The following is a 27,145-nucleotide window of genomic DNA, read 5'->3' as shown; positions in this document are numbered from 1 at the left end:
GGCCCTAGGCCCCCTTCTGGACCGCTGGGCCCCAGTCATTTGTATTCCCCTCCCCGTCAGCACTGCTGTAAATATGGTGTTCTTTGAATCCTGGCCCGTGTTTTGTGTACCGTCAGCCTACAGGGCTGTTGTGTATTAGACAATTCCAAGTAGGAATTAACACTGAATCCACCTGTAAATTACCTGTAGCAGCTGCCCACATAAGCTGGCTTTGTTTGGCATGTCTGTGTATTGGGAAGCTGCCTAGATCTTCCATTCACATGTTTCATATAGTTTCCCTTGTACGAAACATGTGAATATGTTCCCCTTCTTGATTTTAGTTTTGCTCTGTCCTTCTCTGAGAATAGAAATAAAATATATTCTCAGAAGAAAAGAAATAGTCTTTTGTGTGTGTTACCAATCCTGTGTGTGTATATAAGGTTGTCACACAGAGGAGGGCCAGGATCTCTTCTTGATCCTCCCAGAGTGCAGGACACGGAACAACGGGCTCAAGTTAAAGGAAGCCAGATTCCAGCTGGACATCAGGAAAAACTTCCTGACTGTTAGAGCAGTACAACAATGGAACCAGTTACCTAGGGAGGTTGTGGGCTCTCCCACACTAGAGGCATTCAAGAGGCAGCTGGACAAGCATCTGTCAGGGATGCTTTAGGGTGGATTCCTGCATTGAGCAGGGGGTTGGACTCGATGGCAACTCTGCTATTCTATGATTCTATGATTCTATATGAGGTTATTATATTAAAGGTTATCATCTGTGTTTCCTCTATGCAGGGTAAAAATGCCTTTTTCAAAGACCTTACTTCAATTCAGTTGCTGCCTAGTGGTGATGTGGATCCAGCCCTGCTGTCTACAAGGCATCAAGTAAGTTAAATCCTTGCGGGAAACTGATGAGAGTCGTGTGTTTGTAACACTAAACCCTCTTGATGTGGTCTTTCCCCTCCCCCAAGTTCTTAACCAAACTAGTGAGTGCAGTGGCACAAGCCCAGTCGTCATCCCAGAAGGCAGCGGACAGCCCAGGAGAGTTGGTGGTTCTGTCAGTGAAAGACCGGCGGGATTGGCCAGCCCTGGCTCTGGATTTGGCTCAGCACCTACAGGTCAATGAGGATGTGATCAAACGGCACTATGTGTGCGAGTTGTATAATTATGGCCTGGATCAACTTGGAGAAGAGGTAAAGATTGTGGATGGCAATTTCTGTCGCCTTTAGGGCAACTAAAAGTGATTTGTAGGCTATGCCATGAATTTCAGAACTTCAGGCACTTCCTTTAGATCCAGCCAGTAGATGGCATAGCCCCTTACCTGCTTGAATTCAGTTCTAGGAAATAGCCAAACCTGAGCAGGAATTCCAGTAGTGGATTGGGGAGGGCATTTGCTGCTGCTGCTGGGCCACTTTTCTCCCCCACCTGCCCTGCTTGCTGCTGCTGCCACCAGTTTCCCCACAAACCCAATGTTTTCTGCTGTGGAGTGGATCCCACCTGCTGGCTGTCCCTCCCAGGCGCAGCTGTGGTGAGAGGAGAGCAGAATAGCTGCTGCTGGAACTGTGGTGGGATGATGCTCATCAAGTCTTTCTCCAATGGATTGGAACGCAACCCCAGCCAGGTTCCAGTGGCAGCTTCGTGTCACTATTGCTCCCTTTGCTTGGGAAGAGGAAGATAAGCCGTAGATCTCCAGCCTGTGCCTCCCCCTGGTCTTTCTCACAGACAGCAGCTGGGCAAAGTGGGCACCATGAGTTCTCCGGTCTGCTGGAGGAGGACCCACACGCCCCTAGAAACCCTCACTGGCTGTGTAAGGATGCTGGGGCGTTCCCTAATTGGGATCCAGGGATATCTGGGGCAGCAGAACAGGCAGAGGGGGTACACTCTCTGGGTGCTAAAGAAAACCAACTTTGGGCAGTGGCAGAGGTGCCTGCCTGCTCTTCCCACCCACCTCACCCCCAGTGTGCAACAACACCCCAGGTCAGGCCCCTAAGTAAGTGTGTTTAGGATGGCACCCCTTTGTGCCTTAAGGGCAGCCTAAAGGAAGGTAGTGGTGGTGGTGTGGTTAAATAGAAAGTCCCTGTACATTTGTAATGCAATCCTATACGTAACTACTCAGAAAAAAAGCCCCATTGAGGTCAGTGGGATTTACAGTTCTGTATAGGATTAGTCTTGTTCTCCAGGTCATGTAGTCAGTGCCTCTTATCTCTAGTGTACATGTATGTAAATGTATGCACAGCTTGTACGATAGTTTGTCAAATATATCTATTTTTTATATCACACAATTCCCCCAAGGAGCTCAAGGTGGCATACATGGCTCTTCTTTTCTGAGTCTTTATCCTCACAGCAACCTTGTGAGGTAGGTTAGGTTGAGTAGTAGCAACTAGTCAATGGCCATCTCGTGTGCGCCATGGCTGAGCGGATATTTCACCGAGTCTCCTTGGTCCTAGTCTGCCAGTAACCACTACACGGCACTGGCAACAGAACAAAAACGTCTTAGACTTGAAATCGGTGTGCATAAATGAATATACAACCGGTGGTGTAGAGCCTTTTGTAATAGTATGTGCAAGGGGTGAAGGTGGAAGGAGCTCCGGTAGTGATCCTTGGGACTGAGTGTTATAGGCATGTCCTTGTCTTCAATGGAGGACAATCCATACAAATGTAGGAGCAATCCTGAATATTGCTACCTTTGAGTCTTGGCTCTAAGAGTTTTACAGCAGTATAATTGGCTATATCTCTTATTTGTTTTGGGTTGGAAAGTGGCCTGGGTTGGACCACTTTTGTCTGTTTTAGGTAGTCCTATGCACCCTGGGGGTGCCACTCGCTGCTCTGTCTTAGGCAGCAAAATGTTTTGGACTGGCCCTGTGTGTTAGTTTGTTCATCCAGTTTCTGCTTTGAGTACAATCGTTTCCTGCGGGTGTTGGCTCTACGGAAGAAAAATAAAGGCATTCTTTGGATATATGTATATTAAAGTCTTGGATTAGAGCTGACAGTGTTAACTTGACTTCTGCTTTGCAGGCTATTCTTCAAGTCCATGACAAAGAAGTCCTCGCATCTCAGCTCTTGGTGCTGACAGGACAGAGGTTGGCCTATGCCTTGCTGCACACCCAGACCAAGGAAGGCATGGAGCTGCTTGCCAGGCTACCTCCAACCCTCTGCACTTGGCTTAAAGCTATGGCAAGTTCCCTTTGACTGGAAACAGATCTTCTAACCCAAGAGCACAATAAGGATAAAGAGTGTTTTTCATAGAGTTCTAGTCTAGTACTTCCCTATGCTAAGCACAGCACAAAAGTTGGATTTTTTAGGAAAGCGTTTTAGAACTGGAAAAGTAAGGGTGCCACTTTCTAGAGTAAGATGATCTCTGCTGTTAACAACGTGGAAAGCAGCCAGTCGTCTGCATAGGTTAATGTGGGTGAGCAATGTGGGGGGACCAAGATCTCAACTTGAAATGACTACAGCGGCTAACAGACTGTTAATCTTTAGCCAGAGCAAGCTATGTGGCATTGAATCTTGACTTTGCTGCAGATCTAGATCCTTCAGGACATAGTTTACTTCCATTTTTTGAAGAAGGAAAAAAACAGCATCCTAGCTTGTATTTATTTATTTAGAATATTTAAATTTAGTATTGTGTGAACGCAGAAGTAAAAGGGAATCAAATGACTGCAGGCAGGCTTTAGTTTCTTTCTCTCTTCCCAGAACTAATTTGTCCTCTTTCTTTTTTTTTTAACAAAACAAAACAGTAATTTAGGAACCTGATCTGTGCTTTTCTTTTAATTTCAAAGTGATGCCTGCTTTGTGTAATGCTTGCCTTATGATAGCAATCTAATGGAATTTGTTCACATAGCATAGTAAGACCAACTCTTGACATAGGAAGTTATTTAGGATAAGCAGCCATTGAAAGTGGGGTCTACAGCATGACTACCTGATTTTATTTTATATTTTCACTATACAAATGGTTTATCACCCCTCACCTCGAATTACAGGCCCATACACACCTATATTAGATGTTCTGTTTGGGAACTGGGATTTCACTTCGCTCCAAAGGGGCAGGCGGAGATGTAGCAGTTATATGTATGCTTAACCTAGCCCAAGTTCCTAGACCTGAGTTAGCCACCAACCATAGTGTGGCTTTTATTTTTGGCACACTGGTGGCCCTGAACGAGAGAAGACCAAATTCTCCAACTTTCAAAAGCTTTTCCATTTATCTAGGGAACAATTCTTTCTTGCTATTTGGTTTCAAGTTAGGGAATATTGGCAATTATCTTCATGATCACCCGAAGAGGTAAATTATGCTGAAGGTTCTGTTAGAGGGATTGGAATCTGGGCCTCCTACATCCAAATACTACTTTCTCCTTTGCACTAAAGCAGCCATGTCCCCGTCCCCCCACTTGGGGTCCTCCAGATGTGCTGGACTACTACCTTCCATCATTCCCATCTAGCAGTCACACATAGCTGGAGGACTCCAGGTTGGTGAAAGTGGCACTTAAAGCAGTAGTGTTGCCTTTTTAAGAGTTCAAAAGTGGGGAAGAAGCACTCGTGAGGACTATTACAGAAACTGTAATTGCAACTATGAATACACACTTACCATGACACGTTCCCTCAAAAATATTGCACAAAATTAGAAGATGTATACCAGTTTAGGCCCAAAATTTTCTTTTCCCATGTTGCCTAGAGAAGCAACCTGAACTTGGCATTTATAGGTGAATGACTGAAGACTGTTTTTTTTCCTTTCTCCACAGGACCCCCAGGATCTTCAAAATGTAGACGTGCCCATTACCACAACTGCAAAGCTAGTGGATAAAGTGATAGAACACTTGCCAGAAAATCACGGGCAGTACAGTGTTGCCTTGAATCTAATTGAGGCCGTGGAAGCAATGTCATGATGGCAACATTACCAGTTCTGCTAATAGTTTCAAACAGTTCTGTAGCATAAATTTAGTGCATGGCTCCTGTACATACAGAAGCACAACCATCTAGTGGAAACTATTCCAAAGTGACTTTTATACACTCACAACTTTAGACTTTTACGAGACGGTATCTATGTGAAGTTCTACCTTACTGTGGTGGGTAATACCAGCAGTCTGTCATCTTTGTATATTTGTCTATAACCCTAAATATTTATTTTTTAACTCCCAAGCATTTGTGCAGTAGTTTAGGTTTAAGAACAGCTTTGGTGCTGTTCAAATTAATATGTTAAGAGTTTTTCATATGCTAAAAGATAGACTGCTGCTTTTTAAATGTTAACATTACAGGAATTTAATCAGAAGCTGAGAAAGCAGAGCTCCTACATATGTTGCTTTGGTAGTGCTTCTGGTTTCAAAACTAGTAGCTTGACTACTTTAACAAAAGCCAGCTGCTTGCAGCATTAAAAGCATCACACAATCATGTTAGGCCAAGTGGCAGCTCTCTTGAAACAAGAATATCGCCTTGGGAGCAGAGAGCAAGTCCAGTTTTAGAAGGAAGTATCAGCATAGAAGCTGAAAATGATGTTGCCTCTTGGATGTTTTGATTACTTATCAAATATAAAATCAGGAATCTAATTGAAGCTGATCAGGTTCTGTAGAAACGCTGTTCTTTTTTGTAACAATTTCCATTGTTGTACAGTCCATTGTAAAAATATTGTAAATTGTGTCTAGAACTAGATTCCCTGTGTTGAAATTTCTGCTTTCTGTACACAGTTGTCCAAGAGATGAAGCATTAAAAAAAACCTTGACATTCTTCTGAGGTGTGCTCAGACTTTTGGTTAAGTAATTTGTACCTACAGTCTATTAAAATAATCAGAATTCCAAAAGACAAATTGGAACAGGTCCAGAAGAGGGTAATGAGTATGGTATGGAAAACAAGTCTGAGGAAAGGTTGAAGGAACTGGGTGTACGTAGTGTGGAGAAGATGGTGATGGGGAGAGCATGATACTACTGCCACGTAAGAGGGCAGGCCTAGATCTAATGGGGAGACTTTAGTTGAATATTAGGGAAACAGATTGACAATGGGAGCCAGTTATGAGGAGTGGGGTTTCCCTAGCTTGAGGTCGTCAGAGGCTGGATAGCCTCCTGATGGGAAGGGGCCTTGTCCAGCATCTAGTCCAACTGTATGACTTTTGAAGTAATTTGTATTCATTGTAAAACTCATCCTACACAAGACCAACCTTGTAACCTAACTTCTTCCATATCTAGTTGAACTAGGACTGAGTTTGTCTTAGTGTGTAGACTTGGATGGCACTTATCATGAAGGAAAAGGGCAGAAATCTACTTCCTTAATTCCGATTGAATGATCAAGCCCAAATCAGTGTATGTAATCCCTTTTTCCGTGGGGAATGCTAGACGGGGGTTATTAGCATTTGCCTGTTATGGAAGAACATGCAACCCTACAGCCGGCAATAAAGCTGCACCAACCCAGTACTAAAGTCCAGAGTAAATTGTTTCTGGTTACATGAGCTAGCTGAAAGATCTGTCCAAAACAAAAAAGTCTACCAGCAGAACTTAAAGCAAACCTGCATAAAAGTAGTTCACTTGAACACCTCTCATTACAATAAGGAAGCTAATTTCTGAAAGACTTACCACATGCCTAGCTAAGAGATACTGTGATTGGTGTTAAGTTCAACAAAAAGAACATTAGGCAGCTCTGAGAAGCATTTTATTAAGTGTACAAGCTTAAGTATATACACTCTAATTTTCAATTATTTTTGCAACACTTGCCCCCATAGAAATAGTGCATATACATTTCTACATTCCTTCAGGTTTTCCAAGAACCCTATAGTTGCTTCAGAGCACACATCGAGACTTGATTGTTACTTGAAAGTGCATCATTTCCCACCAAGTATTTCCATGCAACGTGGACATGGTGTCTCTGCTGAATCAGCAGTGTACTTCCGACAGCGGAGGCATTTTGATTTGGCAGCTGGTAAAACGAGGACTTTATAGGATGACTCTTCTCGGATATCACCACCTATTTATTTTGTTTTAAAAAGTCAGATTAACTGAGATAATGCTTGTAAAGACCACATCAGTTATCCCACCCTTGAAACAAGAATAGTCCCTTTATAATTCAGCCCACATACATAACACTTCTTGGATGTACTGAATAGGAATTCCCTTCTGTACTTACCTTCTAAGTTTATCAAAAATGTCCCCTTAATTATGTCATCAGTGATCATATCTCTAGGTATTTCAGATAGCAGTGTTGTCTGCGATGCCATCATTATTTCATTTAGCTGGGATGTACTAGAACACTCCTCGTGTTGCAGCACCTGGAGATGAGTGATAGTCAGAAATGAGCAGTTTAAAAAATCTGTATACTAAAAATAAAGGTTAATCATGTCTGCCCCCAAGGCCTGCCTTAGAAGAATAATGCCTGTAAGCCCCTTACAGGGTACAGATGAAGAGCATATGACAATTTTTGTGAACCGCCCAGAGAGCTTCGGCTATTGGGCGGTATAAAAATGTAATAAATAAATAAACAAACAAACAAACAAACTCTGATCAAAGGGAAAAACAACAATAGAATCATAGAAAAGTAAAGTTGGAAGGGGCGGCCATTGAGTCCATCTCCCTGCTCAATGCAGGAATCCACCCTAAAGCATCCCTGACAGATGGCTGTCCAGCTGCCTCTTGAATGCCTCTAGTGTGGGAGAGCCCACAACCTCCCTAGGTAATTGGTGCAATCCAGTGGTCCAGACACTGGGTGCTCTCGCCTCTGCGCAATACGAAGCGGGATTATTTAATTGAAAAGTCTAGCTGATGAGCTGGGCAAGGAAGTACCTCCTTTCCCAGGCCAGAAAATAGCTGTGCTCGAACAAAACTTTAGTCAGTGGTGGCGGGAATAGTCAACTCACAGTTGGTTATCTAGAGGGTGCTCCCCACACATGTTCCTACACAACTGTGGTTCATTGGGTCTGGCATTCAGTTAACTAATAGTCAACCCGGCATTTGACTGACACAGCCCCCGTCCCTAGCCCTCCCAGTGCTATCCCAGCAGCCTTTAGCAAAGGCTGCTGTAGCAAAGCAGCCGGAGCTGTTTTGGCCACTTTTGCCAGGGAACTCTAGCCAGCCAAGATACGTCAACTCAACCCTGCAATATAGTCCACTGGCTCAGTTCAGACAACACACTAACCACCAGTTGAGTGTCTAGTCAACTCTGGAGCCGGTTGTGTTTTTCCAGTGGTTTTTCTGACAAGTCTAGCGTGGGGTGTTTTTTGCCCAACAGACGACACAATTACCAACCGTTGACCATTACACTGACAGTTGACTACTAAAACCATCAGTGGTTATTGTGTTGTCTGAACTGAGCCACTGTCTAACCCAGACCAACCCCTGACACTGGGCTTGACAGCTTGGATATGTTTCATGCTTTTCCCACCATCCATCTTCATTGTCCAAGACTGAAGTGTATTTCCACCTGTATATTTTATTCTATGAAAGTATAGAAGCCAGTTATGAAACAAACAGGGAGAAATGTAGTCCACAATCTATTGTGGAGTGGCATTGGGAAAATCATGGTACTTTCAAATCATGGTACTTTCAAAACTTAAACAAGACCCCATTAGGTCTTGTTTACCCTCTACAGTCACCTTATTTCTGCTCTCAGAGGCATTTACTAGATTTTATATTGTGTTTCTGTTACATTTCTAATTCTGTACTTACCATTCATTACTGTATTACACAGCATTGTCAAGAGTTGCATTAAATACTTATTACTACCTTTTAAGTCCAGGCCATGAACATTTTTTTTGGAAACAATATTGTTTTGTTTTATTTTTTTTAAAAAAGAAGGGATGTTCTTGGATTAATTAGCCATTCTTAAACTTCTAAAATGTGGTTGAAAGTTTATATTAACATATACTGTGTACTGTTTTTTTCTGCTAACCTCCATTAATTCGAAGAGCAGTCCAGGCTCAATAGCGAGGACCACCTGATGTTGTAACGCATTTTTGCCTGTGATGGAGCGAAGGAAAGCATCTCTCATTGCACAAGCTCCCTCCACTGCTTCCTCGAGGCCTGGTTTCTTCCATATAGGGCTTGTATTCATCCACCCAGAGCGAAACACACTGTCTGACTCTTGCAAAGGAAAATAAAGAAGTTAATACTTAATGCACCTGTGACAGCTCTGTGCTACTTTCAAACACAGAACCCTACTAACTACTCTGAAAACTGCTGATTAAAACTGCTGTTTGTTTTTAACCAAAAAATAATCACTGAGACGTCCTTAAACATTACTTTACTTCCGGGTCATTAATATACTGTATGGGGTAGCAAAGATCTACCTTTAGGATTGTTTAAGGTACCCACTCCAGGGTGTTTAACTATTACGATGCCCATAGGAAGCTGCCTTATGCTGAGTCAGACCATTGGTCCACCTAGCCCAGTATTGGCGACACTGACTGGCAGCGATTCTTTCCTTGCCTTACCTGGAGAAGCTGGGGATTGAACCTGCATACAAAACATGTGCTCAATCACACCGAGCTGCTATGACCCCTCCCTGAGAGTTGTACGTGCAAGCAATATTGATTTAAGCACTCTGCTATTACGGGTTAGATTTATTATGGGTTGGATCCAGGATCTGCCTTCTGTGGACAGAAGGTGCCTCTGTTCAATTTTCAGGGATCCCGCCACACAGCTCACCCCATGCAGAAGGGTCCCCCAACTCTAAATGTAGCACTTTCTTGGGGCTGGAGGCCTGTCGTGGGGGTGGGGAAGTCCATTTCCGGCAGCCCAGCTACATGCGTCTGAATCGGATCCAACCCGTCATTTGTCTGACTATAAGACCTATTTCCCAAAGTTCACGAAAGAGATCTTACAATTTAGGATCACTAGGATCCAAAAACAGGTTTAGCCTCCATCCTGATGGGACTGAAGTGCGCCCTTTTACTTTCTCGGATGGTGAAAGGTGTGGGGGAGAATCAGCACTGTACCTGAGTGCCATATTACACCACTACTAAAATATGTCATTTCTTTAAAATACTTTTATACCACTTAATATACCAAAATCCATAACCAGTTTACATTCAAGACACTTTTTATAACAATATAAAAAGATAAAATAATACATATTTAAAATGTTACAAGAAAATAACAAGAAAACAGTAATAATAATAAACATATTTCTTACCTGCCTCTCCATCTGGATTGAGGCAGGGAACAACAAGAAGTATGAAATACATTAAACTGTATTAAAAACATAGTATACATTATTAAAACATCCTAAAATTCCACTGGATAGGCCTGCTGGAATAGATTAGTCATCATGGCTATCTTAAACTCAGCGAGGGTATTAAGTATCTTCTAGGTAATACTTGTCAGCCTAATTTTGGCAAACTGAAGTAGATTCTTCCCAGAGGACCTGAGTGTGAAGGGCGGATTGAATGGGAGAAGGCGATCCCCAGGTAGCCTGGACCCAAACCATGTAGGGCTTTAAAGGTAATAACCAATACTTTATACTTTGCCCGGAAACTAATTGGCAGCCAGTGAAGAGATTTTAAAACTGGTGTAATGTGGTTTCCCCCCTAGGTGTAGTAGTAACGTCCTTTACAGGTCAGGTGAAACCTGCATGAACAAATAGTGGCATTTAAAAATTCTGACTGGTTCTGCCTCTCGAATCGTAAGTGTGAGAGTGTTGGGGTGCTCTACCTCTGACACTGAGCTGTTTGGCCCTTGTGAGAGAAGATTGATCAATCAAGATTGATTGATTGAATCAATCAATCAATCATTGCATTTATATTCCTCCTTTGCCCCCCCCCCCCCGGCAAGGAACCCAATGGGGCTCGTCTGCTCCTGTTCCTCCCCACTTTATCCTCACAAGCACCCTATGAGGTAGGTTAGGCTGAGAGTCTGTGACGGTCCCAAAGTCACTGAGTGAGCTTCATGACCAAGTGGGGATTAGAACCCACATCTCCCGAGTCCCAGTCCAGCACTCTAACCACTACACCACAAGCCTGCATTTATGACTTTAGCTAGTCAGTAAGTACCAGCCTCTTGCGTATTACCCTATGGATGACAATTACTCTCTCACAAACCAGCTGATGGCTCCAACTTGTCGGCCCATGTGCAAAGGGACTGTCAGTCTTTCAAACGAATAGAGCCCCAGGGACTTTCAGACACACTGCTAAGGGTTGTCTTGTGTGAAGAGTCCCCTGACAGGCTGTGGAGGCTCAAAGCTCTCTTACCTTTCCTGTAGGGGAGGTACTGGAACACCTCTTCAGCCAGATGTGGTAGGATTGGTGCAAATGAACGGACCACAGTGTCCAAAACCGCTGCTAAGGCTGTTTGACACGAACGGCGTTTAGGATCCTTTTCTTCTTCACAATAGACTCTGAATTTTAGGTGGAAAAGGAACATTTACATACAGGTAGAAATTAAAATCCAGCAAGATGACATTTTAAACAAGGATTTACGTGTGTACTTTAGCAGTTGGCAAAAAGAAAAAGAACTCTATCTAAAACCTCTTCAGCAAGTGGGCTTGATACCAGCCACAAAGTATTTCACTGAGTTTATACATAACAAACACATATGCTGCTGGGGCATGGCCACAGATATTTCTGCCAGCCAATAACCATGATAGCATCCATTTCACACACTGTTTATATATATGACTGCATATTCAGAAGAAAAAAAACCCAGAATCTGTCCTGTGGGCAAGCAATGTACAACGCGTGTTAATCATTATTTGGACGCTTCCTAAATTCAAGCTGCCTTAACCTGGTAATGAGGAGAAGGACAGGGAAGATCACATTAGCAAGGAGACGCTATGGTACATACCTGTCCTTGATTATACTAAAGTAAAAACTTGACAGCTCTCTCTTATGGAAGGCTTCCAGCAACCGGATGACTCTGCCATAGTCGTATTCTTTGTATGCCTGTGTAACCTTCGGAATGACATACATATAAAAATAGCTGTATAATAATGATTCAGAAGTAATTACAGGAGTGGAGGAGATATTTCTGGCAAGACAAAGACTGGGAGATTAATTGTCCATTAAGATGTCTATGAACGAAGTCTCATTGCAGCCCACTGACTTTCTAGCTATCGTACAAATTGGTAGCACTAGAACCAAGCCATGATAGTAAAAAGGCTTATAGTGTGACCAGTGATTTCCCCATTTGCATTCATTTTTTTAAAAAAACATTTTACTAGGTTTTCAAAATTAAAATACATTGAATGCAAAAGAAGACGACACCCATTAATGCTTATTCCAAATCCCTTCGTATTCCCTCCCCACGCTTGGTCGATTACAGAGTTTGCCTTCTTACATCTTTTATTTTCATTTTCTTATCCAGGGTGTTATTATAAATTTATTTCCATTTCATTTATTAATCATCTGCTTTTCATGAGTCCCACAAATTTCTACAGGCTTCTGGTAAAGTTATTCTGTTCGATTCCTTTTTCACGTAGTCTATATTTTTTTGCCAGTCCTTCCTGAAAGTGTCTCTTCCCTTTATTCTTCTATGTATTCTTAACTTCGGCGTCAACTTTTCATTTATTGCTACATTCCAAAATTTCTTTTTCCACAATGATATTGTCAACATCCAAGCTGTCTTGCAAGTACTTGCTATTAACTGCCTTGCGGCCCTTTTTGCATTCAGCCTTCTCTACTTGTCGTATCAGCAGACTTCAAGAAATCCACTCACCGTGGAGAGGGAGGTGCCATCCTCTGACCAGCGTGAGAAGTGCCCGCCCTCACTCCCTACATGGACGCTGCTGGGATGGGTGGGGATGGGATGGGCAGTTGCCTGGCAACCCTACCACCTCCAAAGTTGGGACAAAGGATGGGGATTGACAGCTGTGTGGCCCAATTATCTGAAGAGCCTGGGTCTTGCAAGGCCAAACTAGGAAATACCCCCACACTGAGCAGGTCAGGGTAGGGTGGGGGAGCGTTGGGACCTCTGCTGCCTGGACACACATGCTTCTCGCCCAGCGGAGTGGGGCTTGAGAGGTGAGGGGCTGGCAACTATCATTTCTGGCTTGGCCAGCAAGGTAACCAATATGTATGTATTACATATCTCTATGTATTACTCTTCTTTTTCAACAAACTCCTTTCATGGGCCACCATCACCCTCAATTGCCCCTCCATTGCAACCTGTGATCTCCCTTCTAATATGTTAACCCCAATGGCTTTCCCCATTCCTGTTTTGCTAATGCAGATGGGTAGGCATCACTACGTTTTGTATAGAGACGGTTTGTGGTGGGTAGCAATGAAGCAGTGAGAACTGGCCTTCCATTCACCAACCCATCTCAGGTGTGCCTCTCCATCCTCTCCAGTCCTGCCAAGGTATCCTGGTGTGAGATCAGGCCTCCAGGGGAAGCCACATTGTTTAGGGCAGTTCCATCTGCACAGCCCCAGATGAATCGTAGGGAGATTTCTTAGTGAGTGGAATTGCTGACTTCCAAGGTTTAAAGGCAGAGGTACTGCTGGAGAATAAAAAATGGCCCAAGTAGTCCTGATTGATTGATTATAGCATTTTTATCCCGCCCTTTAGCCAAAAAAGACTCTCAAGGCGGTTTACAAAAATATTTCTTAAGACATATATACACAAAATGTATATATGCATTTGCTCATATATACACAAAATGTCTCAGTTGAATTAACCCCATACATATTTTTCATACATATGTGAAATTCTGTGTTTGTGCATTAAATGCTAAATAAAGCATATCTGTATGCCTTTTGCAATCATGTGCAATCATGGTAAAGGGATCTCTTTCAGGATCCATATTGGCATTTATAACAAAATGCCATCCCACAATTACATCCCTCGTTTAAGCGTAATCAAATGCAACAACGTAATCAAACTCATTAAACTGTAGTAAAATTAAGAATTCTCTCCCCAGATTAAGTCGCACTGCCTCCTCAATGGCCCACATCCCACATCTTGCTGCTACAACCATCTCTAATGTACACCACGTTCCCACGGCTTACCTTGTTCGCATAGCCCTGCAGCAGGTGGAGCATATACTGGTCTATTACATACATCTCTGATGTGGGGATTGAGTCCGTTTCTGGATTGAAGCCAGCCAGATTGCCCAACAAAAACCGGAGAGTGTTCCGAAGCTATCAACAAACCAATCAGTAACGCGCATTAAACAAAATGGTACCCCATAACCTCCAGGATGATACAGGAGGGGTTGTTTAAGAAGGTTTTGCTGTCAAATACAACCAATACAATTTCAAATTCTTTTCTGATTGTAGAAGACTGCAAGCAGAACACTGGAGGCACCTGCCAAGTCACTTTTCCACCCCAAGATTTGTACTGAGATGCAAGGTGGGAAACAAAGAGACCACGGTACAGTTGTTTGGAAGTCACTCAAGGTAGCACCCCACCCCCACCCTAAAACCGTCTGGGATCATGTCAAGTACTTGCTACATAACTTCCAAAGTCTTTCAGCTCTTCCTCCTACTCCTGTCCGATGCTCTGTGTTGCTATGATGTACAATGGAGGGATCCCCAAAATGAAGGGTTGCCTGATTTAAATCAGTGCCTCGGCCCTAAGGCTGAAACAAGACATTATGGGAAACACATAGATGGTAGACCTCAATGCCCAGACCAACTCTTCGCTATGGGTCTTTGTGCTAATAATTTCCCCATTCCTACAAGTAGCAAAATCTGCAGTACGACATCATCAATAACCAAGTATCTCACTGAGGGGGGGGGAAAAGAAGAGTAGAGGATACAGGGCTTTGACAGTAGTCATGTGTTTCCTGTAACATCTACTTCTACCTAAAGTGGCCAACTGAAATCCCCATGGCCACAACATAGAATCATAGAATAGCAGAGTTGGAAGGGGCCTATAAGGCCATTGAGTCCAACCCCCTGCTCAATGCAGGAATCCACCTTAAAGCATCCCTGACAGATGCTTGTCCAGCTGCCTCTTGAATGCCTCTAGTGTGGGAGAGCCCACCACCTCCCTAGGTAACTGGTTACATTGTCGTACTGCTCTAACAGGAAGTTTTCCCTGATGTCCAGCCAGAATTTGGCTTCCTGTAATTTGAACCCATTGGTCCGTGTCTTGCACTCTGGGATGATCGAGAAGAGATCTTGGCCCTCCTCTGTGTGACAACCTCTCAAGTATTTGAAGAGTGCTCTCATGTCTCCCCTCAATCTTCTCTTCTCCAGGCTCTAAACATGCCCAGTTCTTTCAGTCTCTCCTCATAGGGCTTTGTTTCCAGACCCCTGATCATCCTCATTGCCCTCCTTTGAGCCCCATCCAGCTTGTCTGCATCCTTCGTGGTGCCCAGAACTGGATGCAGTACTCAAGATGAGGCCTAACCAGGGCCGAATAGAGGGGAACCAGTACCTCGCGTGACTTGGAAGCTATGCTTCTATTAATGCAGCCCAAAATAGCATTTGCTTTTTTTTTGCTGCTACAGCACACTGTTGGCTCATATTCAGCTTGTGATCTACAACAATTCCAAGATCCTTCTCTCTTGTAGTATTGCTGAGCCAAGTGTCCCCCATCTTGTAACTGTGCATTTGGTTTCTTTTTCCTAGGTGTATAACTTGGCATTTATCCCTATTAAATTTCATTCTGTTGTTTTCAGCCCAACACTCCAGCTTATCAAGATTACTTTGAAGTTTGTTTCTGTCTTCCAAGGTATTAGCTATCCCACCCAATTTTTATTTTATTTATTTATTTATTACATTTCTATACTGCCCAATAGCCGGAGCTCTCTGGGCGGTTCACAAAAATTAAAAACATTCAAAGTATAAAACAACAGTATAAAACCATAATATAAAATACAATATAAAAGCTCAACCAGATAAAAACAGCAGCAATGCAAAATTACAAATTTAAAACCATGTTATTTAAAATTGATAGATTGTTAAAATACTGGGAGAATAAAAAGGTCTTCACCTGGTGTCTAAAAGCATATAATGTAGGTGCCAAGCGAACCTCCTTAGGGAGCTCATTCCACAGCCGGGGTGCCACAGCAGAGAAGGCCCTCCTCCTGGTAGCCACCTGCCTCACTTCCTTTGGCAGGGGCTCTCGGAGAAGGACCCCTGAGGATGACCTTAGGGTCCGGGCAGGTACATATGGGAGGAGGTGTTCCTTCAGATAACCTGGCCCCAAGCCGTTTAGGACTTTAAATGTTAATACCAGCACTTTGAATCGGGCCCGGGCCTGGACTGGCAGCCAATGAAGCTGGAAAAGGACTGGCGTAATGTGGTCTCGTCGGCCAGTCCCTGTTAGTAAGCGTGCTGCCCTGTTTTGTACCAGTTGAAGTTTCCGGACCATTTTCAAAAGCAGCCCCACGTATAATGCATTGCAGTAATCCAAATGAGAGGTTTTCAGAGCATGGATAACTGTAGCTAGGCTATCTCTGTCCAGATAAGAGCGCAGCTGGTATATCAGCCTAAGCTGGTAAAAGGTGCTCTTTGCCACTGATTTTGTGTCATCTGCAAATTTGATAAGCGTTTTGAGGCAGATCTTGTCAATCCCATAAACATACAGGGTAAAAAAAAAACCCCACTGAATACAAACATGACCCAAGAGATGTCACTCACTATCCTATCAAATGCCAAGCAATGGTTACTGCAGGAAATAAATCTTAAAGGTAAAAGCTTAAATAGGTTATTTCCTGGCTATGCACTCTAAAAAACAAAACCATATCTGGAATGGCTCCAACTCAAGAACAGGCATCCTTGAGTTTTTTGGGTTTGTTTGTTTCCTACCTTGTTGATGTCATCTCGTGCAGAGTTAAGCACAGCAGGCCCAATCAGCACTTCGGTGAAGACATTTGACTCTGCCACCCACCAGCGTAGGATATCGGCACCATAGGGGGGTTCTGTGCTATGGTCCTGTGGATTAATAAGACGGGTGGGATCTCCTTTAGTGCTGGTAACTGCTCAATTCTGAGCATTTGACTGGGTTCAGATGACACGATAGACAATGGTGGGTTAAAGAGTCAATGGTGGGTTATTGTGTTGTCCGTCAGAACTTTTTCACACCACAGTTGATCATTTGGTTGAAATAACCAATGATGTGCAGAGTTGATTATTTGAACAACTATTGGTTATTGTGTTGTGTGTTGGGCACCGTTGACTAATTTGTCACACACAGTTGGTTATTTTCAGTGACTACAGAGTCCCCTGGCAAGATTGACCAAAGCAGCGGCTGCCGCTCTAGTCCAGCTGGCAAAACTCGCAATGACTGATGGGATACCAGCAGGAGGACTGAGGGGGGGGGGGGAGAGGGCAGGGAATGTGTAAGAAAAACACACCATTGACTAATAGTCAACTTGACTCTGGCCTTAATCCACACCACAGTGTGGATTAATCCACACCCCATGGGTACTTCCCATGTCATATGGGAAGTATCCCCTTGATAATCAAACGTGGAGTTCACTATTAACCCACCATTGACTATTGTGTAGTCTGAACTCAGGCTTTATCTGATGGATATACACAGCACGCTTTGTGATTATGCCTAGAAGTTAATAACCCATGCATTTCTTTGAAGTCCATACAGCGCCGGCTGCCTGCCGGATCATGACAAAACAGCAACATAAACTCTCTCCATGGAGTTATCAACCAAATCAACTTGCTGGTGGAGCCTCTGCAGGGCCTCATTCACTGTGGCTCCGCACAGCATTGTGAGTGACGCATGTTACCTTGTCTAGTTGAAGGCTTGGGGGCAGGGGAAAGTCAAACCACATCTACTGTCAGCTCGGAGCCATGGTGGAGAGTGGGATTATTTGTTACTTGAAAAATATTCAGGTTGCAGACATGGTGGCGGGAAAGTCCCTTGTTGTTATATAATAACATGGGATCACACAGCCAGTTCTGCTGAAACACTTGCCTAGAAATAGTTTCCACCCCATGTGAGGCGTAGTGGCTAAAGGGTTGGACTGGGAGTTAGAAGCCCTAACTCACTACTGCCACCTGCTGTCTGGATTGTACTATAAACAATGGGAGGAAATACTAAGTGGAGTGGAGAGGATGAGGAACAGAATTGGCACCGTAGCTTGTGCCAACTTTCCCCATGCTGGCTGGTGATTATGGGAGTTCTAGTACCACCACAATAGCTCTGGAGTCAAGGTTGGGAAAGGCTCCGTAAGCTAAGAACATTAAAACCAGGACCACAAATAAAGTACTATTCTGATCTTCAAAACCTGATTTCAGAACTTCTAAATCTAAGCTCAAGCAAGAGGTTCAGAGAAAGGGTTCAGTCGACATGCTGAGCATCATATTATGGAGCCTTTTTGATAAAGATCCATCAAGAACCCAGAGCAAAAATATTTCTCTGTAATGGCTGGAGGGTCACGTAGGGTGAAGATCCAGTCACGGATACCCATTAAAAAAAGTTATTGTCTCCCTCGTCACACAGCGCAAACAGCTAAAGGAGTCATACTTCTGCATTCCTTTCAGTGGCAATTCCTTCACTTCAGGGCAAGAAGCAATAGGTGGAAAAGAGTTAATCCTCAAACAACTGATGATTCATATATGAGGGTTTGGGATATGGCCCTGATGATTAAATTAATTAATCTGATTAGAGAGGGATGATCAGTAAATAATTTCTTTGTAGAAAAATGTCTATTTTATATTGGAATGATAAAGTTCAGGATTCAGTAAAACCTTATTTAACTCGTATGAGTGTGATTAGCTTTATAGCTCTTCTTTGTTATTTGTTATATTTATGAATCAATTTAAGATGAAGAAATCCTTTCTTTTATTTATCTCCTGGGAGTTTCCTCTGTAATAGCAAATGAATGAATGACTGAATAAAATTCAGGATGCAATGAATCTGGCCAGAGCAGCCGAAAATCGAGGGAAAGCTGGACAGAGAACATCAACACAGAGATCAGCCAGTTGAACAAAAGCCTCAAGGCTAGCCCAAGCGGAGCTTAAAGCTGCCGGGCATGGGAACCGCTCCCGCCCCCGCCAGGCAGGCCCTGATAAGCACGGTACGCAGCAATAAAAGCACTCCTTGTTTATGATGATTCATAGATGCAAGCATCGCTGACAGGGCTATGCTCCTATGGCTGGTGTTGGATACACAGGGAAGTTCAGCTCAAAAAAGACACTTTGGCAAGTTTTTATACTGGCAACAATAAAAACCTGTCCTTTCAAACAACTGGAGCCACTAAAGTTACTTTGAGGAACTAGTGGAGTGCATTTTTCGAAGTGGGGACACGGGTTATTACTCACGTTGCCTCCATTGATGACTACGTCCGGGTCCACCACGTTGCCAATCGATTTAGACATCTTCTCTCCTTTTTCACCAAGGGTGAATCCATGAACCATGAGAGCCCTAGAACAAAGACCCCATCAGAGTGTATTTTTTCCCTTCGAGATTCAATGAATACATGAGATATTTGTTTTACTGCTAGAGTTGCCCAAATGAACGGCTTCCCCTTACAGCCAGCTCCAGAAGCATCAACTTACCGATACGGTGCCTTTTTTCGTGTCGCTACGCTAGTCAAGAGAGAAGACTGAAACCAGCCTCCTAGCTGGTCTTTTCCTTCCAAGTATAAATCAGCCCGTTCACCTGTATCTAAAGACACAGAGAAAATTTGGGATTTAAAACAATCTCTGGAGGTTTTTAAGAAGAGGTTGGACAGCCACCGCTCATCGATAGTTTAATTGGTTTTCCTGCACATTGCGATTCTATGAGTCTATATTGCTTCAGTACAGAACTACATAAAAATGTAACTCATATATTAGAAGAACGGCAAAAGTTACACAGGAAAGGAAGGAAAGGAACCTCTCGTGCAAGCACTGAGTCATTACTGACTCTTGGAGGGACGCCAGCTTTCGCTGACGTTTTCTTGGCAGGCCTTATAGCGGGGTGGTTTGCCGTTGCCTTCCCCGGCCGTGATTACCTTTCCCCCAGCTAACTGGGTACTCATTTTACCGACCTCGGGAGGATGGAAGGCTGAGTCGACCCGACCCGGCTGCCTGAAACCAGGTTCCGCTGGGATCGAACTCAGGCCGTGGGGAGAGTTTCGGCTGCAGAAACTGCTGCTTTACCGCTCTGCGCCACACGAGGCCCGAAAGTTATACAACATCTTTTAAAAATAAGTAAATAACGAACTGAACACTCAAGAAAATAAACTCCAGGAAAATAAAGTGACACCCAAACATATTTACAAGATTAAAAAAATAACTGAATGGACTTGAGGTGCTGTTAAACAAATGACCTATTGCCAAGGATGCTCCTGTTTCAAGTTGCCAACTTGAAATATGGCCCAGAACACTTGTGCCTTTAAGAGTGCAATCGTACGCATGTTTAGGCAGAAAAAAGGCCATATAACTCCCCTAATTCCCCAGCCAGCTATACCGGCTGGGGAATGCTGGGAGTTGTAGGACTTTTTTTCTGCCTAAACATGCAAAGCATTGCATCCCAATAGCAGTGGAGAAGGTAGAATTTTGGCAGGCGCGGCTTCTCACATCACTAAAGTCTATGCAAGGATTTGTATCTATTTAGTAGATTTATATCCCACTTTTCGATTAGGATCCTCAAAGTGGCTTACAACATTTATAAAATACAACACACCAAGAACCACATGCTGTACCCAAGAACATTTCCCCCCTTGACCAAATATTAAAGGAAGGGCCATGCCCCACATTCAATCTGCCAGCTATAATTCCTGTGAAGATGAAGGAGCAGCACCATGTACATTGATGGTGCTATATAAATAAATAAATAAATAAATAATAATAGGGTTTTTCCACACTTTTTTCAAATTCTAATTTGCCTAATGATAGCAAGTTCAAACATTTCAATTTTGCACTATCGTATTGAATTGCTCCCTTTGCAGCTTCCTTTGCAACCCGTTTGTTTAACATTAAGGAAGTTTAGATATTTAGACTCAGCCGTAACAAGCACAAGGTGACCAGAGGTCACAGAGTGTGATTTACTATATGGCACACTTGCAAATACACTCCCTGATCCTGTGGGTCCCATGTGTGAGGCCAGCCCCACTCACTTTAATGGCAGGGCGTTGCCCTGATTGTGCAACTTTGCAATCACTGCCCCGACACTGGAATGAATGGGCAAGCCCTGCACATTCAGCAAGCCAACGGCGCACGCAAGAGACCTTCTGCAGAGATTTGGACGGGAGATGGGTTGATGGAAGCCTCAACCTTTCCATTTGAAAAAGAAAGAAGTTTTCAGCTCATGAAGGCTGCAATCCTACACCCACTTCCTTGGAGTAAGCCCCACTGAATAAACCGAGGCTGAATTCTGTGTAAACTGTTAAGTATATGAAAGAAATACTTGCTTAGTCATTAAAATTGTGTGTGTATGGCTATCTCAGGGTTAAACAGAGAAAGACTATCTGTGGGTAATTACCTTGAGATAGAGGCTGTTCTGGGAACCTTGCCAAGATTCTAAGTTAGCCTCATCACAGCTGTATGTAATGTAGATAAGAATTGTGTAAGATGTGTATATAGTTTTCTCACTTTGTAAAATGGAACCGATCACTGCTTACTGATCACTGCTTTACTGATCACTGCTCTCTGTGTATGCCTCAGTGTGCTGATCTGAACTGATCTGAATTGAACTGCACAGAAGCCTGAAGGAAATAAACCAGCTCTGCTGTGTAAGAACTGTGTGATGTGTGTTTGTTTCTGAGCACAAACAGAGTTCCAGAAAGAGAAAAGTTCTGGCACAATAACCCAACAAAGGTTATGGGCCCAGCCTAACCCAGGCAAGCCTACGCCAGCCTAACCCAGGCAGAAGAACCAGAACTTGGTGGGAACGGTGCAGTATCAGAACCAGAACCAGGAGTCTGCCAAAACAGAAATCTGTTGATGGAGGAAGACATCAAGCTAAAGCCAGTGCTGCAAAGTGAGGAAAAATCTCAGTCGGCTGACTCTGAGGAGGACTCTGAGCAGGAGGACGGTGAGATACCAATTCCTAAAGCAGAGGAAATGGCAGGAGCTAATATGTCTGGTTTGCATCAATTGTTAGAAAAGCTGAATGACTCTAACTATGCATTATGGTCTTACAAAATGCAAATGTATCTGATTCAGGCTGAACTGTGGTATGTAGTCACAGAGGATCCACCAGATAGAGCAGATCCACAGAATGCTAAATGGTTTAAGGACGATGCAAAAGCAATGGCAGTTATTGCATTAGCTGTGGAAGACTCTCAAATTTCCTTCATTCAGTTTTTGAATACATCAAAAGAGTGCTGGAATGCGCTACAAGCTGTATATCAAAGAGAAACAGCGGGCAGTAAAATAATTCTAACCCGGAAGCTGTATGGAATGAAGCTGAAACCAGGGGAGTCTATGTCAAACCATTTGAAAAGCATGAGAGATATCTTCAATCAACTCAGGGCACGAGGGATGGAGTTTACAACTATACACCAAGTTTATGTGATTTTGTCAAGTCTTGATTCATCGTACGACGCGGTAGTCACCATGATGGAAAGTCAAGAGGAGAAAAATTTAACCCTCGAGTATGTAGCGGGAAAACTACTGGAAACCTATGAAAGAAGACAAGCTTCAAAACAACAGAGCCTTAAACATCCTGTGGCTGAATTTCAACAAAGCCATAAATCTTCTGATGTGGTGGCTGCATTAAAGGCAAGGAAATGCTTTAATTGTGGTTCCACAGAACATTTACGGCGGGATTGCAACAACAACAAGAAGAAAAAGCAGTCGACAGCAAAGTGGAGAGAAGAAAACAACATGAATGAAGCTGAATCAACAAAGAAGTGTCTTCTAGCAAGAGTCAAAGAGACAATGAATCCTTGGTTTTTGGACTCTGGGGCTTCAATAAGTATGGCAAAAGACAAACTTTCATTTGTAACCTTGGAAACTTCTACTTCAAAGCAAAAGTGTGTTACCCTTGCAAATGGAACAAAAATCCAGATTTGTGGTGTGGGTAATGTATATTTTGATTGTCTGGGAGTTGAACTACAAAGTGTTTTATATGTACCAGAATTAGAAACAAACCTTCTAAGTGTGTTTCAGTTAACAGAAATGGGGTATGAGGTTTGTTTTACTGAAGAAAATTGTACTATAAAACAGGGAAACAAGGTGTGTGTGCAGGGAATAATGAAAGAATCTTTGTATGTGATTAATACTTGTACAGAAAATGAAGTTGTAGCCAGCAAAGTCACAACAAAAACAATAGCCAATTGCAAACCACACCAAGAGTGTATCCATTTAACTCATAAAAGGTTTGGTCATGCTAACTATAAAACAATTTCTAAGATTCCAGAATTGTGTGAAGGGGTGAAAATCAAACCATGTTCTAACTATGTAGAATGTAATGTATGCAGTGAAACCAAGTGTCATAAGTCAAACATTCCAAAACATAGTGAGAGAACAACAAAAAGAATTTTTGAATTAATACATGCAGATCTTGCAGGTCCTTTTGAGACAAGTCAAGGAGGAAACAGATTTTTCTTGTCTATTGTTGATGATTACAGTAGATTTGGATTTGTGTATGTGTTAAAACAGAAGAGTGAAACTTTTGGAAAGTTTAAAGCCTTTGTTAAGTGGAGTAAAAATAGATTTAAAGAACCTATAGCTAATCTAAGAACGGACCGGGGAGGTGAATTTCTTAGCAACCAATTAAAAAAATTCCTCAGTGATGAGGGTATACAACATGACCTTACTGCTCCATATTCACCATTTCAAAATGGAGTTGCAGAAAGGAAAAACAGAACCTTGCAGAACATGTTAAGAGCTCTATTGAAAGAGTCAGGATTGTCTAATCTGTTCTGGGCAGAAGCTTTGTCCACCTCAAATTATTTGTTAAACAGGCTTTACCACTCTGTACATGAAAAAACCCCATATGAAATGTTTTACAAAAGAAAACCTAGAGTGTCACATGTAAGGGTTTTTGGAAGTAAATGTTTTGCTCATATTCAGAAAGAAAACAGACCAGGAAAACTAGCTCAGAGAGGTTTGGAATGTAAACTGTTGGGATATGATACACAAACAAAAGGCTATCGTTTGTGGTCTCCATATCACAAAAGTGTAATTGTGAGCAGAGATGTAGTTTTTCATGAACAAATGCAGGAAACAAAACAGTATGTAAGTTTGCCTGTAGAACAGAAAGCTGTAGAAACAGAAGAAATTCCTGAACAATCTCAGCAAGAGAGGGAGGGGGAAGAAACTGTAGAGGAGGAAACTATGCCTGTAACTATGCCAAAACGACCAGAAAGGGAATGCAAAGCTCCAATTCGTTATTCAGATGAATACCAAAGTAAACAGGTTTCTCATAGAGCTTTACTAATAGCCTATGAACCTACTTCATTTGAGGAAATTCAGGAAATGGAACCTACAGAAGCTCAGGGCTGGCATGAAGCAATGTCAGAGGAAATCAGAGCAATGGAAAAAAATGAAACGTGGGAGCTAGTACCTTTACCTGAAGGTCGTAAAGCCATTACCTGTAAATGGGTATTCAAAGTAAAACAAAATGAGAAAGGACAGGTGGAACGTTACAGAGCAAGATTGGTAGCAAGAGGATTTGCTCAAAAATATCTAATAGATTTTGAAGAAGTTTATGCACCTACAACAAAATACTCAAGTGTAAAACTTTTGTTAAAAATTGCAGCAGAAAAACAATTGAATGTATTTCATTTTGACATCAAAACAGCTTTCTTATATGGAGATTTAACAGAGGAAATTTACATGACTCAACCAAAAGGTTTTGTTAAAAATCCAGGGTTAGTTTGTAAATTGAAAAAATCCATATATGGTTTGAGGCAAGCAGCAAGGTGTTGGAATAAGAAACTGGACAATGTATTGATCAAAATGGGTTTTAAACAAAGCAAAGCTGATCATTGTTTGTACACAAAACAGGATGGTTCAAATGTAGTGTATTTGCTGATTTATGTAGATGATTTGTTACTGGTTTTTAATGAAGAAGAACAGAAAAACACATTTGTAAACCAGCTGCAAAGACATTTTGAGTTAAAAGACCTTGGTTCAGTGAAAAGTTATTTGGGAATGCAAATTTCAAAAGATTCTAACACAGGGTCATTTCTGATTGAACAAAGTGGCAAAATTAAAAAATTGCTGGAAGAACACAGCATGGAGAATTGTAAAATTGTTGCCACTCCTATGGTCACTGATTTTCAAAATCAGACAGACAGTACTGAAATGGAAGACATACAGAAATATCAGAGTGTGATTGGAAGTTTACTTTATCTAGCAAACCTAAGTAGACCAGATATTACATTTGCTGTAAATCTTTTAAGCAGAAAAATGACAAAACCTTCTGTAACTGATTGGACAGCTGTAAAACGTGTATTGAGATATCTAAAAGGTACAATCAATCACAAATTGGAAATATCTACACACAAAGATGGAAATTTCTGTGTTTATGCAGATGCTGACTGGGCTAACGCAATTGATAGAAAGTCTACCAGTGGAGCAGCATTCTTTTACAATCAATCCTTGATTGATTGGTATACAAGAAAACAAAATTGTGTAGCAACCTCTAGTGCAGAAGCAGAATATATCAGTTTATCTCTGGCTTGTAATGAGATTGAGTGGTATAAACAATTATTTGCTGATCTAAGGTTGGAAATTGAGACACCAGTAACCATATTTGAGGATAATCAGGCATGTATTAGTATGGCTACATCTGAAAAGTGTAAACCAAGAACTAAACATGTGGATGTTCGTTATTCTCATGTGAAAGATATAATTCAGAAGGGCTGGATTAAGCTTGAATATTGTCCATCTGAAATGATGTTGGCTGATTTATTCACAAAGCCAGTATCAATGGTAAAACACAAAGAGATGTTTTAAAGCTGGGTCTCAGATTGTAACACAATTTAAACAACATGCGCAAGAGGAGGACTGTTAAGTATATGAAAGAAATACTTGCTTAGTCATTAAAATTGTGTGTGTATGGCTATCTCAGGGTTAAACAGAGAAAGACTATCTGTGGGTAATTACCTTGAGATAGAGGCTGTTCTGGGAACCTTGCCAAGATTCTAAGTTAGCCTCATCACAGCTGTATGTAATGTAGATAAGAATTGTGTAAGATGTGTATATAGTTTTCTCACTTTGTAAAATGGAACCGATCACTGCTTACTGATCACTGCTTTACTGATCACTGCTCTCTGTGTATGCCTCAGTGTGCTGATCTGAACTGATCTGAATTGAACTGCACAGAAGCCTGAAGGAAATAAACCAGCTCTGCTGTGTAAGAACTGTGTGATGTGTGTTTGTTTCTGAGCACAAACAGAGTTCCAGAAAGAGAAAAGTTCTGGCACAATAACCCAACATAAACATGCCCAGGATGGTGCTGTAACAGCATCTCATCTGTCTGCACAGCCAACCGGGAGAGTTTCTGTTAAATCCCTATGAGAGAAGATGGGGAAAAAGGAGGCAGAGGAAGCAGAGGGCTAGCTGGGAAAACATGTTCACAAAATATGAAAAACAGATGCCATGTAGAAAAACGCATATGTAATGTAGTTCTGAAGCTGTATGCCAAACGTCATTAACAAGAAAAACCTGGCATTCATATTAGCAATCCATGTCAACTCTCCACACTGGGTGCAGAGACTCTTTCAGCCCGAGGGCTGGAGTCCATTTCAAATAAGCTTTGGGGCCCACATTCCAGTAGTGGGCGGGGCTGAAGGCAAAAGGGGTGGGGCCAAAATACCCTCATAGCTTAGCTTAGTGCTCTTCCTGCCTTAGGAGAGGCATCTGACACCATGGGCGGTGGGGGGCACAGCCTTCTGGAGAATCCCAGGAGACTGGATTTGACTCTGGGCCTTAGGTTCTGCACATACCCCAGTTATATGAATGGAAGCTTTGTATTGTTATCAACATGTGTGTATTCTTTATTTATTACATCCTGTCTTTTTTCTCCAAGGAACCCAAAGTGGTGTACATAATCCTCCTCCTCTCCATTTTATCCTCACAACAACCACTCTGTGAGGTAGGTTGGGTTGAAGAGTCTGTGACTGGCCCAAAGTCACCCAGTGGGCTTCCATGCCTGAGTGGAGACTAGAACCCAGATCTCCCGACTCCCAGTCCGACACTCCAGCCACCACACCAGTATTATACCATCACATTGCTCTGTCCAAAGTAAGATTCAACATCTGTTCTCAAACTGTCCTCAACATCTGGTCTCTGACTTGAGACTGGAAAAAATTGGGCTACTGGACCAGGTTTAAGCAAAATTAATAGAGATCAATTCATTTTTATTTGCACATACAACTTGATGTAGGTAATGCCTCCCCACCCCCCACAATCTTCTTGCAG

The 27,145-nt window shown here is 42.4% G+C and overlaps 2 protein-coding genes across 2 annotated transcripts in view; one reads left to right on the top strand and one right to left on the bottom strand.

Annotated features, from left to right (window-relative positions):
* RAB3GAP2 (RAB3 GTPase activating non-catalytic protein subunit 2) overlaps nt 1-5,690 on the top strand; it is a 56,060-nt gene extending 50,370 nt beyond the window's left edge. Inside the window, exons 32-35 of the mRNA XM_063124095.1 lie at nt 769-858; nt 945-1,166; nt 2,989-3,147; nt 4,710-5,690. Of these exons, the coding sequence (XP_062980165.1) occupies nt 769-858; nt 945-1,166; nt 2,989-3,147; nt 4,710-4,853 (615 nt within the window). The 3' untranslated portion in view covers nt 4,854-5,690. The remainder of the gene's footprint in view (nt 1-768; nt 859-944; nt 1,167-2,988; nt 3,148-4,709) is intronic.
* An 895-nt stretch (nt 5,691-6,585) lies between these two features.
* IARS2 (isoleucyl-tRNA synthetase 2, mitochondrial) overlaps nt 6,586-27,145 on the bottom strand; it is a 47,296-nt gene continuing 26,736 nt past the window's right edge. Inside the window, exons 15-23 of the mRNA XM_063124085.1 lie at nt 19,343-19,451; nt 19,106-19,208; nt 16,631-16,756; nt 13,880-14,011; nt 11,721-11,827; nt 11,129-11,274; nt 8,833-9,023; nt 7,075-7,216; nt 6,586-6,915 (exon numbers count right to left, since the gene is read on the bottom strand). Coding sequence (XP_062980155.1) covers nt 6,773-6,915; nt 7,075-7,216; nt 8,833-9,023; nt 11,129-11,274; nt 11,721-11,827; nt 13,880-14,011; nt 16,631-16,756; nt 19,106-19,208; nt 19,343-19,451 — 1,199 coding nt within the window. The 3' untranslated portion in view covers nt 6,586-6,772. The remainder of the gene's footprint in view (nt 6,916-7,074; nt 7,217-8,832; nt 9,024-11,128; nt 11,275-11,720; nt 11,828-13,879; nt 14,012-16,630; nt 16,757-19,105; nt 19,209-19,342; nt 19,452-27,145) is intronic.

Source organism: Elgaria multicarinata, chromosome 4 (genome assembly GCF_023053635.1).
Source record: "Elgaria multicarinata webbii isolate HBS135686 ecotype San Diego chromosome 4, rElgMul1.1.pri, whole genome shotgun sequence".
NCBI classification, from domain to species: domain Eukaryota; kingdom Metazoa; phylum Chordata; class Lepidosauria; order Squamata; family Anguidae; genus Elgaria; species Elgaria multicarinata.
Note: the sequence above shows the minus strand (reverse complement) of the source record. Positions and strands in the feature narration are given on the sequence as shown.